This window comes from Pelobates fuscus, chromosome 12 (genome assembly GCF_036172605.1).
Source record: "Pelobates fuscus isolate aPelFus1 chromosome 12, aPelFus1.pri, whole genome shotgun sequence".
In the NCBI taxonomy this organism is placed as follows: Eukaryota; Metazoa; Chordata; class Amphibia; order Anura; family Pelobatidae; genus Pelobates; species Pelobates fuscus.
In genome coordinates, this window is record NC_086328.1 from 1,781,694 (window position 1) to 1,797,273 (window position 15,580).

Genomic DNA, 15,580 nt, shown 5'->3' on the forward strand with positions numbered 1-15,580 from the left:
TTGTTACTACTACAGGCTATACCACTACCACACCGCTAGTATTGTTACTACTACAGGCTATACCACTGCCACACCGCTAGTATTGTTACTACTACAGGCTATATCATTGCCACACCACTAGTATTGTTACTACTACAGGCTATACCACTACCACACCGCTAGTATTGTTACTACTACAGGCTATACCACTGCCACACCGCTAGTATTATTACTACTACAGGCTATATCACTGCCACACCGCTAGTATTGTTACTACTACAGGCTATACCACTACCACACCGCTAGTATTGTTACTACTACAGGCTACACCACTACCACACCGCTAGTATTGTTACTACTACAGGCTATACCACTGCCACACCGCTAGTATTATTACTACTACAGGCTATATCACTGCCACACCGCTAGTATTGTTACTGCTACAGGCTATACCACTGCCACACCGCTAGTATTGTTACTACTACAGGCTATATCATTGCCACACCACTAGTATTGTTACTACTACAGGCTATACCACTACCACACCGCTAGTATTGTTACTACTACAGGCTATACCACTGCCACACCGCAAGTATTGTTACTACTACAGGCTATACCACTGCCACACCGCTAGTATTGTTACTACTACAGGCTATATCACTGCCACACCGCTAGTATTGTTACTACTACAGGCTATACCACTACCACACCACTAGTATTGTTACTACTACAGGCTATACCACTACCACACCGCTAGTATTGTAACTACTACAGGCTATACCACTACCACACCGCTAGTATTGTTACTACTACAGGCTACACCACTACCACACCGCTAGTATTGTTACTACTACAGGCTATACCACTGCCACACAGCTAGTATTGTTACTACTACAGGCTATATCATTGCCTCACTATTAGTATTGTTACTACTACAGGCTATACCACTACCACACCGCTAGTATTGTTACTACTACAGGCTATACCACTGCCACACCGCTAGTATTGTTACTACTACAGGCTATATAATTGCCACACCACTAGTATTGTTACTACTACAGGCTATACCACTACCACACCGCTAGTATTGTTACTACTACAGGCTATATCACTGCCACACCGCTAGTATTATTACTACTACAGGCTATACCACTACCACACCGCTAGTATTGTTACTACTACAGGCTATACCACTACCACACCGCTAGTATTGTTACTACTACAGGCTATACCACTGCCACACCGCTAGTATTGTTACTACTACAGGCTATATAATTGCCACACCACTAGTATTGTTACTACTACAGGCTATACCACTACCACACCGCTAGTATTGTTACTACTACAGGCTATACCACTACCACACCGCTAGTATTATTACTACTACAGGCTATACCACTACCACACCGCTAGTATTGTTACTACTACAGGCTATACCACTACCACACCGCTAGTATTGTTACTACTACAGGCTATATCACTGCCACACCGCTAGTATTATTACTACTACAGGCTATACCACTACCACACCGCTAGTATTGTTACTACTACAGGCTATACCACTACCACACCGCTAGTATTGTTATTACTACAGGCTATACCACTGCCACACCGCTAGTATTGTTACTACTACAGGCTATACCACTGCCACACCGCTAGTATTGTTACTACTACAGGCTATATCACTGCCACGCCGCTAGTATTATTACTACTACAGGCTATACCACTACCACACCGCTAGTATTGTTACTACTACAGGCTATACCACTGCCACACCGCTAGTATTGTTACTACTACATGCTATACCACTGCCACACCGCTTGTATTGTTACTACTACAGGCTATACCACTGCCACACCGCTAGTATTATTACTACTACAGGCTATATCATTGCCACACCACTAGTATTGTTACTACTACAGGCTATACCACTGCCACACCACTAGTATTATTACTACTACAGGCTATACCACTACCACACCGCTAGTATTGTTACTACTACAGGCTATACCACTACCACACCGCTAGTATTGTTACTACTACAGGCTATACCACTGCCACACCGCTAGTATTATTACTACTACAGGCTATACCACTACCACACCGCTAGTATTGTTACTACTACAGGCTATACCACTGCCACACCGCTAGTATTGTTACTACTACAGGCTATACCACTACCACACCGCTAGTATTGTTACTACTACAGGCTATACCACTGCCACACCGCTAGTATTGTTACTACTACAGGCTATACCACTGCCACACCGCTAGTATTGTTACTACTACAGGCTATACCACTGCCACACCGCTAGTATTATTACTACTACAGGCTATATCATTGCCACACCGCTAGTATTGTTACTACTACAGGCTATACCACTGCCACACCACTAGTATTATTACTACTACAGGCTATACCACTACCACACCGCTAGTATTGTTACTACTACAGGCTATACCACTACCACACCGCTAGTATTGTTACTACTACAGGCTATACCACTACCACACCGCTAGTATTGTTACTACTACAGGCTAAATCACTGCCACACCACTAGTAGTGTTACTACTACAGGCTACACCACTACCACACCGCTAGTATTGTTACTACTACAGGCTATACCACTACCACACCGCTAGTATTGTTACTACTACAGGCTATACCACTACCACACCGCTAGTATTGTTACTACTACAGGCTATACCACTACCACACAGCTAGTATTGTTACTACTACAGGCTACACCACTACCACACTGCTAGTATTGTTACTACTACAGGCTATATCACTACCACACCACTAGTATTGTTACTACTACAGGCTATACCACTACCACACCACTAGTATTGTTACTACTACAGGCTATACCACTACCACACCGCTAGTATTGTTACTACTACAGGCTACACCACTACCACACTGCTAGTATTGTTACTACTACAGGCTATATCACTGCCACACCACTAGTATTGTTCCTACTACAGGCTATACCACTACCACACCGCTAGTATTGTTACTACTACAGGCTACACCACTACCACACTGCTAGTATTGTTACTACTACATGCTATATCACTGCCACACCACTAGTATTGTTACTACTACAGGCTATACCACTACCACACCGCTAGTATTGTTACTACTACAGGCTACACCACTACCACACCGCTAGTATTGTTACTACTACAGGCTATATCACTGCCACACCACTAGTATTGTTACTACTACAGGCTATACCACTACCACACCGCTAGTATTGTTACTACTACAGGCTAAATCACTGCCACACCGCTAGTATTGTTACTACTACAGGCTATATCACTGCCACACCACTAGTATTGTTACTACTACAGGCTATACCACTACCACACTGCTAGTATTGTTACTACTACAGGCTACACCACTACCACACCGCTAGTATTGTTACTACTACAGGCTAAATCACTGCCACACCACTAGTATTGTTACTACTACAGGCTACACCACTACCACACCGCTAGTATTGTTACTACTACAGGCTATACCACTACCACACCGCTAGTATTGTTACTACTACAGGCTATATCACTGCCACACCACTAGTATTGTTACTACTACAGGCTATACCACTACCACACCGCTAGTATTGTTACTACTACAGGCTACACCACTACCACACCGCTAGTATTGTTACTACTACAGGCTAAATCACTGCCACACCGCTAGTATTGTTACTATTACAGGCTAGGACATTGCTGATGGTTGGGGGATGTATTGAGGAGTAGTACTGTTATGGGCAAATGCAAATATTACAAGTTTTAGAATGAAATGTTGTATTTCTTAAACTGTGTACTTTGTCTTTAAGAGATATTGCAAACTGACAAGGTGTTAGAAATGGAACATATTGTTTTTCATAACTGTTTCTTTAAGCAATAACCTCAGTGCATAATATGTTTGCGCCATTTTGTCCCAGACGAATTACAATAACAATAATGCATAAACAAGTTTCAAGGCTATACTACGACTCTTTCAGTACACAATATACTGTGGTAACCCCAAGTTAATGGAACTTCCCCAAATCCGGGAATCTCCCACGACTGTGCACTTACGTCTTAGTATAAACAACAGATAAGCTATTCAGACTTTGGGAAGCCATCTTGAACTAAGTCAGGAAAATTTCCATGACGTATGCGCCCTTTAGTTATGGCCTTGTATCTTTGCCAAATTAAGGGAGGTCCTAAATTGATTTAAAGTAGACAAGTTACTTTTTCATATATGAACTATGGTGACTCTAAAATGACGACACTTAAGGTATAAATAGGTGTACTTTTAAAATGTTAAGAAACAGAGGAGAGACTTGGAGACAGACGCTGCTCCATCTTAAAATGACTGAGAGGCTGACATGATGACATGTTCAGAATGGTATGTTAACCTATTAATGATATTTGCAAGCATTTAATTTCATCTTATAAACTCTGCTATAATGGATTTGATATGTCTATATTTATATTTTTATATAATAAATATCTAAAAGACAAAACTATTGCTTCCAAGACAATCCTTATTTTATATTGTATTCTCAATTATTTACATATGTTAAATAGAGGATCTCTTACTAACTATATAAAATTATGGCTAAGATATCTGTATGGTTAGCCCTGCTAAGTTCTATGCTTTAAGACATTATAGAGGTAAATAAGGGAACCGCCCACGGTTACAGTACTGTACCTGGCTGAAGAGATGAGTTAGGACAGTGTCAGGCAGGGAGCTGGTGAGTCCAGACAACTGATTAGAAAACAATAACAATCACAAAATTATCATGTGCCATCCTCCCCCAAACATGCCTCGCAACCCTCTCCCCAACATGCCTCGCAATCCTCCCCCCCGACATGCCTCGCACTCCTTCCCCCCCGACATGCCTCGCAATCCTCCCCCCCCGATATGCTTCGCAATCCTCCCCCCCGACATGCTTCGCAATCCTCCCCCCCGACATGCCTCGCAATCCTTTCCCCCCCCGACATGCCTCGCAATCCTTTCCCCCCCCGACATGCCTCGCAATCCTTTACCCCCCTCCCTCCCCGTCATGTCTCGCAATCCTTCCTCCCGTCATGCCTCACAATCCTCCCCCCGACATGCTTCGCAATCCTCCCCCCCTGACATGCTTCGCAATCCTCCCCCCCGTCATGCCTCGCAATCCTCCCCCTCCCCCGACATGCCTCGCAATCCTTTCCCCCCAACATGCTTCGCAATCCTCCCCCCCGACATGCTTTGCAATCCTCCCCCCCGACATGCTTCGCAATCCTCCCCCCCCCCGACATGCCTCGCAATCCTTTCCCCCCAACATGCTTCGCAATCCTCCCCCCGACATGCTTTGCAATCCTCCCCCCCGACATGCTTCGCAATCCTCCCCCCCCCCGACATGCCTCGCAATCCTTTCCCCCCAACATGCTTCGCAATCCTCCCCCCCGACATGCTTTGCAATCCTCCCCCCCGACATGCTTCGCAATCCTCCCCCCCCCCGACATGCCTCGCAATCCTTCCCCCCCCTCCCCGACATGCCTCGCAATCCTCTCCCCCCCTTCATCCCAAAAAGCAGTCCTACAATCATATCTAACATGAATCTTCTACCTTGGACGCGGCCCAGTCAATCCAGCCTTTTCCATTGGGATCAATATTGATCAGAACCAAACCTTCCACTAACTCAGGGAAAATCAGCTGCAAAACAGCAGGAGCAGAGAAAACAAAGGGTTAAACTAGACATAAAAAAGGCAAGATACCAAACCAGATACTGAAAAAAACAGGGGTTCCATCCCACACAGGAGGGCGAGAAAGGGGTTCCATCCCACACAGGAGGGCGAGAAAGGGGTTCCATCCCACACAGGAGGGCGAGAAAGGGGTTCCATCCCACACAGGAGGGCGAGAAAGGGGTTCCATCCCACACAGGAGGGCGAGAAAGGGGTTCCATCCCACACAGGAGGGCGAGAAAGGGGTTCCATCCCACACAGGAGGGCGAGAAAGGGGTTCCATCCCACACAGGAGGGCGTGAAAGGGGTTCCATCCCACACAGGAGGGCGAGAAAGGGGTTCCATCCCACACAGGAGGGCGTGAAAGGGGTTCCATCCCACACAGGAGGGCGAGAAAGGGGTTCCATCCCACACAGGAGGGCGTGAAAGGGGTTCCATCCCACACAGGAGGGCGTGAAAGGGGTTCCATCCCACACAGGAGGGCGTGAAAGGGGTTCCATCCCACACAGGAGGGCGAGAAAGGGGTTCCATCCCACACAGGAGGGCGTGAAAGGGGTTCCATCCCACACAGGAGGGCGAGAAAGGGGTTCCATCCCACACAGGAGGGCGTGAAAGGGGTTCCATCCCACACAGGAGGGCGAGAAAGGGGTTCCATCCCACACAGGAGGGCGAGAAAGGGGTTCCATCCCACACAGGAGGGCGTGAAAGGGGTTCCATCCCACACAGGAGGGCGTGAAAGGGGTTCCATCCCACACAGGAGGGCGAGAAAGGGGTTCCATCCCACACAGGAGGGCGTGAAAGGGGTTCCATCCCACACAGGAGGGCGAGAAAGGGGTTCCATCCCACACAGGAGGGCGAGAAAGGGGTTCCATCCCACACAGGAGGGCGTGAAAGGGGTTCCATCCCACACAGGAGGGCGTGAAAGGGGTTCCATCCCACACAGGAGGGCGAGAAAGGGGTTCCATCCCACACAGGAGGGCGTGAAAGGGGTTCCATCCCACACAGGAGGGCGAGAAAGGGGTTCCATCCCACACAGGAGGGCGTGAAAGGGGTTCCATCCCACACAGGAGGGCGAGAAAGGGGTTCCATCCCACACAGGAGGGCGAGAAAGGGGTTCCATCCCACACAGGAGGGCGTGAAAGGGGTTCCATCCCACACAGGAGGGCGTGAAAGGGGTTCCATCCCACACAGGAGGGCGAGAAAGGGGTTCCATCCCACACAGGAGGGCGTGAAAGGGGTTCCATCCCACACAGGAGGGCGTGAAAGGGGTTCCATCCCACACAGGAGGGCGTGAAAGGGGTTCCATCCCACACAGGAGGGCGTGAAAGGGGTTCCATCCCACACAGGAGGGCGAGAAAGGGGTTCCATCCCACACAGGAGGGCGTGAAAGGGGTTCCATCCCACACAGGAGGGCGAGAAAGGGGTTCCATCCCACACAGGAGGGCGTGAAAGGGGTTCCATCCCACACAGGAGGGCGTGAAAGGGGTTATCCCTGCAAACACCAAGCACACTTTCAGTCTGCAGGTAAGTCAGATTGCAGGCTCTATCTGCAAATGTGTTTCTTTCCAGCAGAGGGAGCTACAGGACAACATAAAGAAAGTGAACTTTGCTATTATTATTTTTAAAAGTGCCAACAGATTATGCAGCGCTGTACAATAGGTGGCCTGCCAGAAAACAAGATGGACGCACAGGAGAAGTGGTGTATAGTGACACAGGAGGAACATGGGGAAGATAAGATGGAAATAGCAGGTTAAAAGTAATGTGCGCACACTTCGTTTCACTCCAATGGCCATTTAAGTGTAAGCTCACCTGCCACGTGACCATTACAGTGATACAAATATACACAGGCCACGTGTACAGTCACTCACCATGCCATCAATAATGCATAGACAGGCCACGTGTACAGTCACTCACCATGCCATGAATAATACATAGATAGGCCACGTGTACAGTCACTCACCATGCCACGAATAATACATAGATAGGCCACGTGTACAGTCACTCACCATGCCATCAATAATGCATAGACAGGCCACGTGTACAGTCACTCACCATGCCACGAATAATACATAGACAGGCCACGTGTACAGTCACTCACCATGCCATGAATAATACATAGATAGGCCACTTGTACAGTCACTCACCATGCCACGAATAATACATAGATAGGCCACGTGTACAGTCACTCACCATGCCATCAATAATGCATAGACAGGCCACGTGTACAGTCACTCACCATGCCATGAATAATACATAGATAGGCCACGTGTACAGTCACTCACCATGCCACGAATAATACATAGATAGGCCACGTGTACAGTCACTCACCATGCCATCAATAATGCATAGACAGGCCACGTGTACAGTCACTCACCATGCCACGAATAATACATAGACAGGCCACGTGTACAGTCACTCACCATGCCATGAATAATACATAGATAGGCCACGTGTACAGTCACTCACCATGCCACGAATAATACATAGATAGGCCACGTGTACAGTCACTCACCATGCCATCAATAATGCATAGACAGGCCACGTGTACAGTCACTCACCATGCCACGAATAATACATAGACAGGCCACGTGTACAGTCACTCACCATGCCATGAATAATACATAGATAGGCCACTTGTACAGTCACTCACCATGCCATGAATAATACATAGATAGGCCACGTGTACAGTCACTCACCATGCCATGAATAATACATAGATAGGCCAAGTGTACAGTCACTCACCATGCCATGAATAATACATAGATAGGCCACGTGTACAGTCACTCACCATGCCATGAATAATGCATAGATAGGCCACGTGTACAGTCACTCACCATGCCATGAATAATACATAGATAGGCCACGTGTACAGTCACTCACCATGCCATGAATAATGCATAGATAGGCCACGTGTACAGTCACTCACCATGCCATGAATAATACATAGATAGGCCACGTGTACAGTCACTCACCATGCCACGAATAATACATAGATAGGCCACGTGTACAGTCACTCACCATGCCATGAATAATACATAAATAGGCCACTTGTACAGTCACTCACCATGCCATGAATAATACATAGATAGGCCACGTGTACAGTCACTCACCATGCCATGAATAATGCATAGATAGGCCACGTGTACAGTCACTCACCATGCCATGAATAATACATAGATAGGCCACGTGTACAGTCACTCACCATGCCACGAATAATACATAGATAGGCCACGTGTACAGTCACTCACCATGCCACGAATAATACATAGATAGGCCACGTGTACAGTCACTCACCATGCCATGAATAATACATAGATAGGCCACGTGTACAGTCACTCACCATGCCATGAATAATACATAGATAGGCCACGTGTACAGTCACTCACCATGCCATGAATAATACATAGATAGGCCACGTGTACAGTCACTCACCATGCCATCAATAATGCATAGACAGGCCACGTGTACAGTCACTCACCATGCCATGAATAATACATAGATAGGCCACTTGTACAGTCACTCACCATGCCATGAATAATACATAGATAGGCCACGTGTACAGTCACTCACCATGCCATGAATAATACATAGATAGGCCACGTGTACAGTCACTCACCATGCCATGAATAATACATAGATAGGCCACGTGTACAGTCACTCACCATGCCATGAATAATACATAGATAGGCCACGTGTACAGTCACTCACCATGCCATGAATAATACATAGATAGGCCACGTGTACAGTCACTCACCATGCCATGAATAATACATAGATAGGCCACGTGTACAGTCACTCACCATGCCATGAATAATACATAGATAGGCCACGTGTACAGTCACTCACCATGCCATGAATAATACATAGATAGGCCACGTGTACAGTCACTCACCATGCCATGAATAATACATAGATAGGCCACGTGTACAGTCACTCACCATGCCATGAATAATACATAGATAGGCCACGTGTACAGTCACTCACCATGCCATGAATAATACATAGATAGGCCACGTGTACAGTCACTCACCATGCCATGAATAATACATAAATAGGCCACGTGTACAGTCACTCACCATGCCATGAATAATACATAGATAGGCCACGTGTACAGTCACTCACCATGCCATGAATAATACATAGATAGGCCACGTGTACAGTCACTCACCATGCCATGAATAATACATAGATAGGCCACGTGTACAGTCACTCACCATGCCATGAATAATACATAGATAGGCCACGTGTACAGTCACTCACCATGCCATGAATAATAAGTAGATAGACCACGTGTACAGTCACTCACCATGCCATGAATAATACATAGATAGGCCACGTGTACAGTCACTCACCATGCCATGAATAATACATAGATAGGCCACGTGTACAGTCACTCACCATGCCATGAATAATACATAGATAGGCCACGTGTACAGTCACTCACCATGCCATGAATAATACATAGATAGGCCACGTGTACAGTCACTCACCATGCCATGAATAATACATAGATAGGCCACGTGTACAGTCACTCACCATGCCATGAATAATACATAGATAGGCCACGTGTACAGTCACTCACCATGCCATGAATAATGCATAGATAGGCCACGTGTACAGTCACTCACCATGCCATGAATAATACATAGATAGGCCACGTGTAGAGTCACTCACCAAACCCCTTCAGTGACTTACCTGAATCCAACGCTGCGCGCGCATTAGACCTCTGCATAGGAAAGCATTATTCAATGCTTTCCTATGGGTATTCAGGCGATGCTGTAGGTCCGAATGCATAGCGTGAGGACATCCAGCGTCGTTTGAAACACTTTTCATGTTCTAATAGACAGCCACTAGAGAAGGACTTAACCCTGCAAGGTTATTATTGAAGTTTATAAAAACTTGCAGGGTTAAGGGGCAGTCCAATGGGCAGAAGTGATCTAGGTGCCTGGAGTGTCCCTTTAATCGGGGCCAGGCTACTCGCTGTGCGCATACGCTTAGAATGAAATGCAGAATAGATAGAATGTAGACAAATCCCTATTCTATTGGTCGGTGGCCGGGATAGACCCCTACTACATAGAAACAAGTATAATAATATGTAACAAGTATGAATAGCTATTCCTATAGATAACCTGTCCAAAGCTGGGAAACCCTTATCTAGAGCATCTCTGTGAGGAACTAGAAGTGTACCTTGTAGAAAGGACCATGTAAATATCAGCCCTACCGAACTAATCCAATCATTACGGAGATGTAAACGTTTGTGTGTGTTTGAGGAGATATTCCTAATAGAGAACGTTTGTGTGTCTGCCATGACAGTAGCAAGACACGTGCATCCATTTGTCCCATCCCTCCAGAAGCAGCGATTAGTACCAGCCCAACGGATAACGGCTGGCGGCCAGCGAAGGATCACCAAAGGCCGGCAGGGGGAGAACATAGAAGATGAAATAAATCAAGCAGGCTCGGCCTATAAATGGATGTCACAGAACTTACAGCAAATTTAGCCAAAACGTAGGCACCAGCCCCCACTCCAATACCGATAACACTCTGAAACCTGAAAAACACAACGAATTAAACAGTCAGATAGTGTGTCACCGTGCGCTACCGGTCAGTAACACGCACAAAATGCAGCCGGATTTAGAAAGATAATAATAATAATAATAATTATCTATAGTAAGTGAGACAGGTAAAAGAATATGAGTATTAAATAGCCTTAGTCTGATGCAATACAATAATGGATAATTATATAAATATAAAAAATCTCTCAAAGCGTTAATGTGACCACAAGACAATTCTAAAAGACAAACGGTGACAACCATCCAAATGTCCACTTCAAAGTACCCAATACATCCTAGAGGTAGGTGGTATTCACAGACAAAGGAACTGGTCTATAAAAGGTTTCTGATGTTGAAGTTTTAGATAAACGTCTTTCCAACAAATTATAAAAATGGTCTTGGCTAAAAGTGGACAAGTCATTAAAAACAGATCATTCCTCCGTTGTAAATAAATGGAGTAAAAAAAAAAATCCCACCTAGGTCTAAATGGAGCACAAATGTGCGATAATTTCCTTGCTATAATAAAGGCTGCGGGAATATTCTGTGAATGCGTAAGATGAAGGTAGAGAGTCCCGGTCGCTGCTTGGTTAAGAGAGATCTTTGTGTTGTTGGAGGGGAGAGATTCTGTGTAACTGACACAGTAACCCTGCACGATAAGGATGGGAACTCAAAAGGTAACAAAGATACAATACTATTAGTGCAAACCATGACTGAGACAAGTGTACAAATAAATAGTGAAAAATACGGAGAGAAACAATCTAATTTGTGTAAAACTAAATGAGTTAACACCGTGCACACTATACAGTCACAAACGGGCCTTCGAGGGCCATCCTTTAGCAATAGCATAACAGCAAGTGTCCCTTCCCCTCCAAAGATGATCAATTGTGCAGACTTGTACGGAGGTCCGGTATTTAGCCTCCCTACAAGATATCTGGTCAGACTGCCCAGTTGCTAATGCAGATCTATAATCGGTAATTATCTAGAGGTGACGGTCGCAAGTTTCAATATACTCTGCAACAGTCATTGCCTTATATGCGAGATTGTTCAAGGGGTCTCTGAACCGATTCTGATGAGTCGCAAGGCGAAACGTGTGTCAGGGGTGTGTCAGGGGTTTAACACTTAGGGAATAGAGGTTTAAGAATCCTCAGGCACTAAGCACTGTGGTATATATGTATGGTGGCAATGAAGGAGTTAATCTGTTTATATGAATGTGGTGGCAATGAAGGAGTTAATCTGTTTATATGAATGTGGTGGCAATGAAGGAGTTAATCTGTTTATATATGTATGGTGGCAGTGAAGGAGTTAAAGGACCACTATAGTCAGTCAGACGGGTATCTGGGCAGAATTGATGACACAGCTGTTTCTGGGGGCTGGAGCTGGCCTGGGATTGGTCGATGGTTGCAAGCAGAAAAAGAGCGGGAAACTGGGACAGTATAAAAAGAAGCAGCACACTGTGACAAACTCCCCTCTCCAAGTGAGTTTGCCACGAGCTCCTGGAGGGGCCGGCATGCCAGCCTCCTGCCCACAGACTATGGCCCTGCAGGGAAACCTGTAAAAGACTACCGAACTTGACCGACCGTCAGCACTGATTTCATGGAACTGTTTTGGGCAGAGGACCATGGGCACGGTCGGTCAAAATTATGACTTCCAGGAAATTCCTGAACCCCTGAACTAATCTGGGTGATTTTTGGATATGTTGGTCACCCAGATCAGGGATGTAACATTTGTGGGGATATTATATGTTTTCGGGTACCTTTGGGACTTTTTAGAAATGTATGTTTTTTCTTTGCTTGGAGATAATTTGATTAGAATTAGTGCAATTACTGATCCAATTATCTCCCAAGCAGAGGCGAGCAGTGGCGTACACATGACCTATGGGGCCCCGGTGCGAAAATTGATCCGTGGGCCCCCCCCCCCCCCCCCCCCCCCGCACGCTTACTCTGCGCGGGCCGGGGCCGCAACACATGGTGGCGGGCACCTAGTCGCAGGGGTTGCAGGGCTGCGACCCCTGCGACCGCGGTATGTACACCAGTGCATGCAGATGCACACACACTTAAAGGACCACTACAGACACCCAGATCACATCAGCTCAATTAAGTGGTCTGGGTGTCAGGTCTCTCTAGTTTTAACCCTGCAGCTGAAAACATAGCAGTTTCAGAGAAACTGCTATGTTTCACTGAGGGTTAATCCAGCCTCTAGTGGCTGTCTCACTGACAGCCGCTACAGGAGCTTCCGCGATTCTCAGACACTGAACGTCCATAGAAAAGCAGTAGCAGAATTGAGTAATGCTTTCCTATGGGCGGTTTGAATGCGTGTGCGGCTCTTGCCGCGCATGCGCATTCGGAGCTGAGAGGCGGAGGGATCCCCAGCGCCAAGGGAGTCCGGCACTGGAGAAAGGTAAGTGCTGAAGACACACACACACACACTCTCACGAACAGACGCATACACACTAGCTAACACATGCATACACACTAGCTAACAGACACACACATTTACTGACAGAGACACACTCAGCGACAGACATACATACACACTCACTTACAAAACATACACTCACTAACAGACATCAAACAGACTCATTAATACAAACACACTCAGTAACAGACCCACAGTAACACACTCACTGACACTCACACTAACACACAGTAACACTCACAGTAACACTAACACACACGCTAACACTCACAGTAACACACACGCTAACACTCACAGTAACACACACACTAACACACACACTAACACTCACAGTAAAACACACACTAACACACACAGTAACACACACACTAACACACACACTAACACTCACAGTAACACACACGCTAACACTCACAGTAACACTAACACACTGAGTGTTAGTGTGTGTGTTAGTGTTACTGCGAGTGTTAATGTGTGTGTTAGTGTTACTGTGAGAGTTAGTGTTACACACTAACACACACACTAACACTCACAGTAAAACACACACTAACACACACACTAACACTCACAGTAATACTAACACACACACACACTTACACACACACTAACACTAACACACACACTAACACTCACAGTAAAACACACACTAACACTCACAGTAACACTAACACACACACTAACACTCACAGTAAAACACACACTAACACACACAGTAACACACACGCTAACACTCACAGTAACACACTAACACACACACTAACACACTAACACTCACAGTAACACTAACACACTGAGTGTTAGTGTGTGTGTTAGTGTTACTGCGAGTGTTAGTGTGTGTGTTAGTGTTACTGTGAGTGTTAGTGTGTAACACTAACACACACAGTAAAACACACACTAACACTAACACACACACTAACACTCACAGTAATACTAACACACACACTAACACTAACACACACACTAACACTCACCGTAAAACACACACTAACACTCACACTCACAGTAAAACACACACTAACACTCACAGTAACACTAACACACACACTAACACTCACAGTAAAACACACACTAACACTCACACTCACAGTAAAACACACACTAACACTCACAGTAACACTAACACACACACTAACACTCACAGTAAAACACACACTCACACTCACAGTAAAACACACACTAACACTCACAGTAACACTAACACACACACTAACACTCACAGTAAAACACACACTAACACACACACACATTTTTTTTTTTTTTAATCCCCCCAGCCTCCTTACCTTTTGGAGTGCTGAGGGGATTCCCTGGGGTCCAGTGGTGCTGCTGGGCTCCTGGGGGGCCGGTCACCCGGCTGGCAGGCAAGCAGGCGGGCGCGCGAGGGAGCACTCTCCCCTGAGTGCTTCCTCTTCAGCTCCCTCGCGCGCCGCTTACTGATACCGGCGCCGGAAGATGACGTCATCTTCCGGCTCCGGTATCATTGCGGTGCGCGAGGGAGCTGAAGAGGAAGCACTCAGGGGAGAGTGCTCCCTCGCGCGCCCGCAGGACCGGCCAGCCGGGTGACAGCAGGGCCAGCCTCGGGGGGCCCGGAGGTGGCCGGCTCCTGGGCCCCCCAGGAGAAGAGGCTGGCCAAGTGACATACATACCGGGTCGCAGGGGCGGCCGGGCCCCCTGGTGGGCCGGGCCCGGTCGCAGCCGCGACCCCGGTATGTACGCCACTGGAGGCGAGGGATTGTGTGTCATGTTGCGGGAGTGCCTTACATTGTAAATGTGTTATTATTGGTTTGTAAGTTTGTGTCCCTGTCCCCAACAAGGTCCATGTGGGTGTACACCTTGCTTGGGGATTGTCATAAAAGGCCAGTGTGTCCCATTAAAACCTATTCCAGATTACACTCCAAACTGTGTGTCGTCCC

At 46.5% G+C, this 15,580-nt stretch overlaps 1 protein-coding gene across 6 annotated transcripts in view; it reads right to left on the minus strand.

Annotated features, from left to right (window-relative positions):
* The window catches only part of NDRG4 (NDRG family member 4), an 86,700-nt gene that overhangs the window by 20,153 nt on the left and 50,967 nt on the right, over positions 1-15,580 (minus strand). For all 6 annotated transcript variants that reach the window (XM_063438005.1, XM_063438001.1, XM_063438004.1 and 3 more), the window contains 3 exons: positions 11,194-11,254; positions 5,591-5,677; positions 4,691-4,747 (listed from right to left, as the gene is read on the minus strand). In XM_063438005.1, coding sequence (XP_063294075.1) covers positions 4,691-4,747; positions 5,591-5,677; positions 11,194-11,254 — 205 coding nt within the window. The remainder of the gene's footprint in view (positions 1-4,690; positions 4,748-5,590; positions 5,678-11,193; positions 11,255-15,580) is intronic.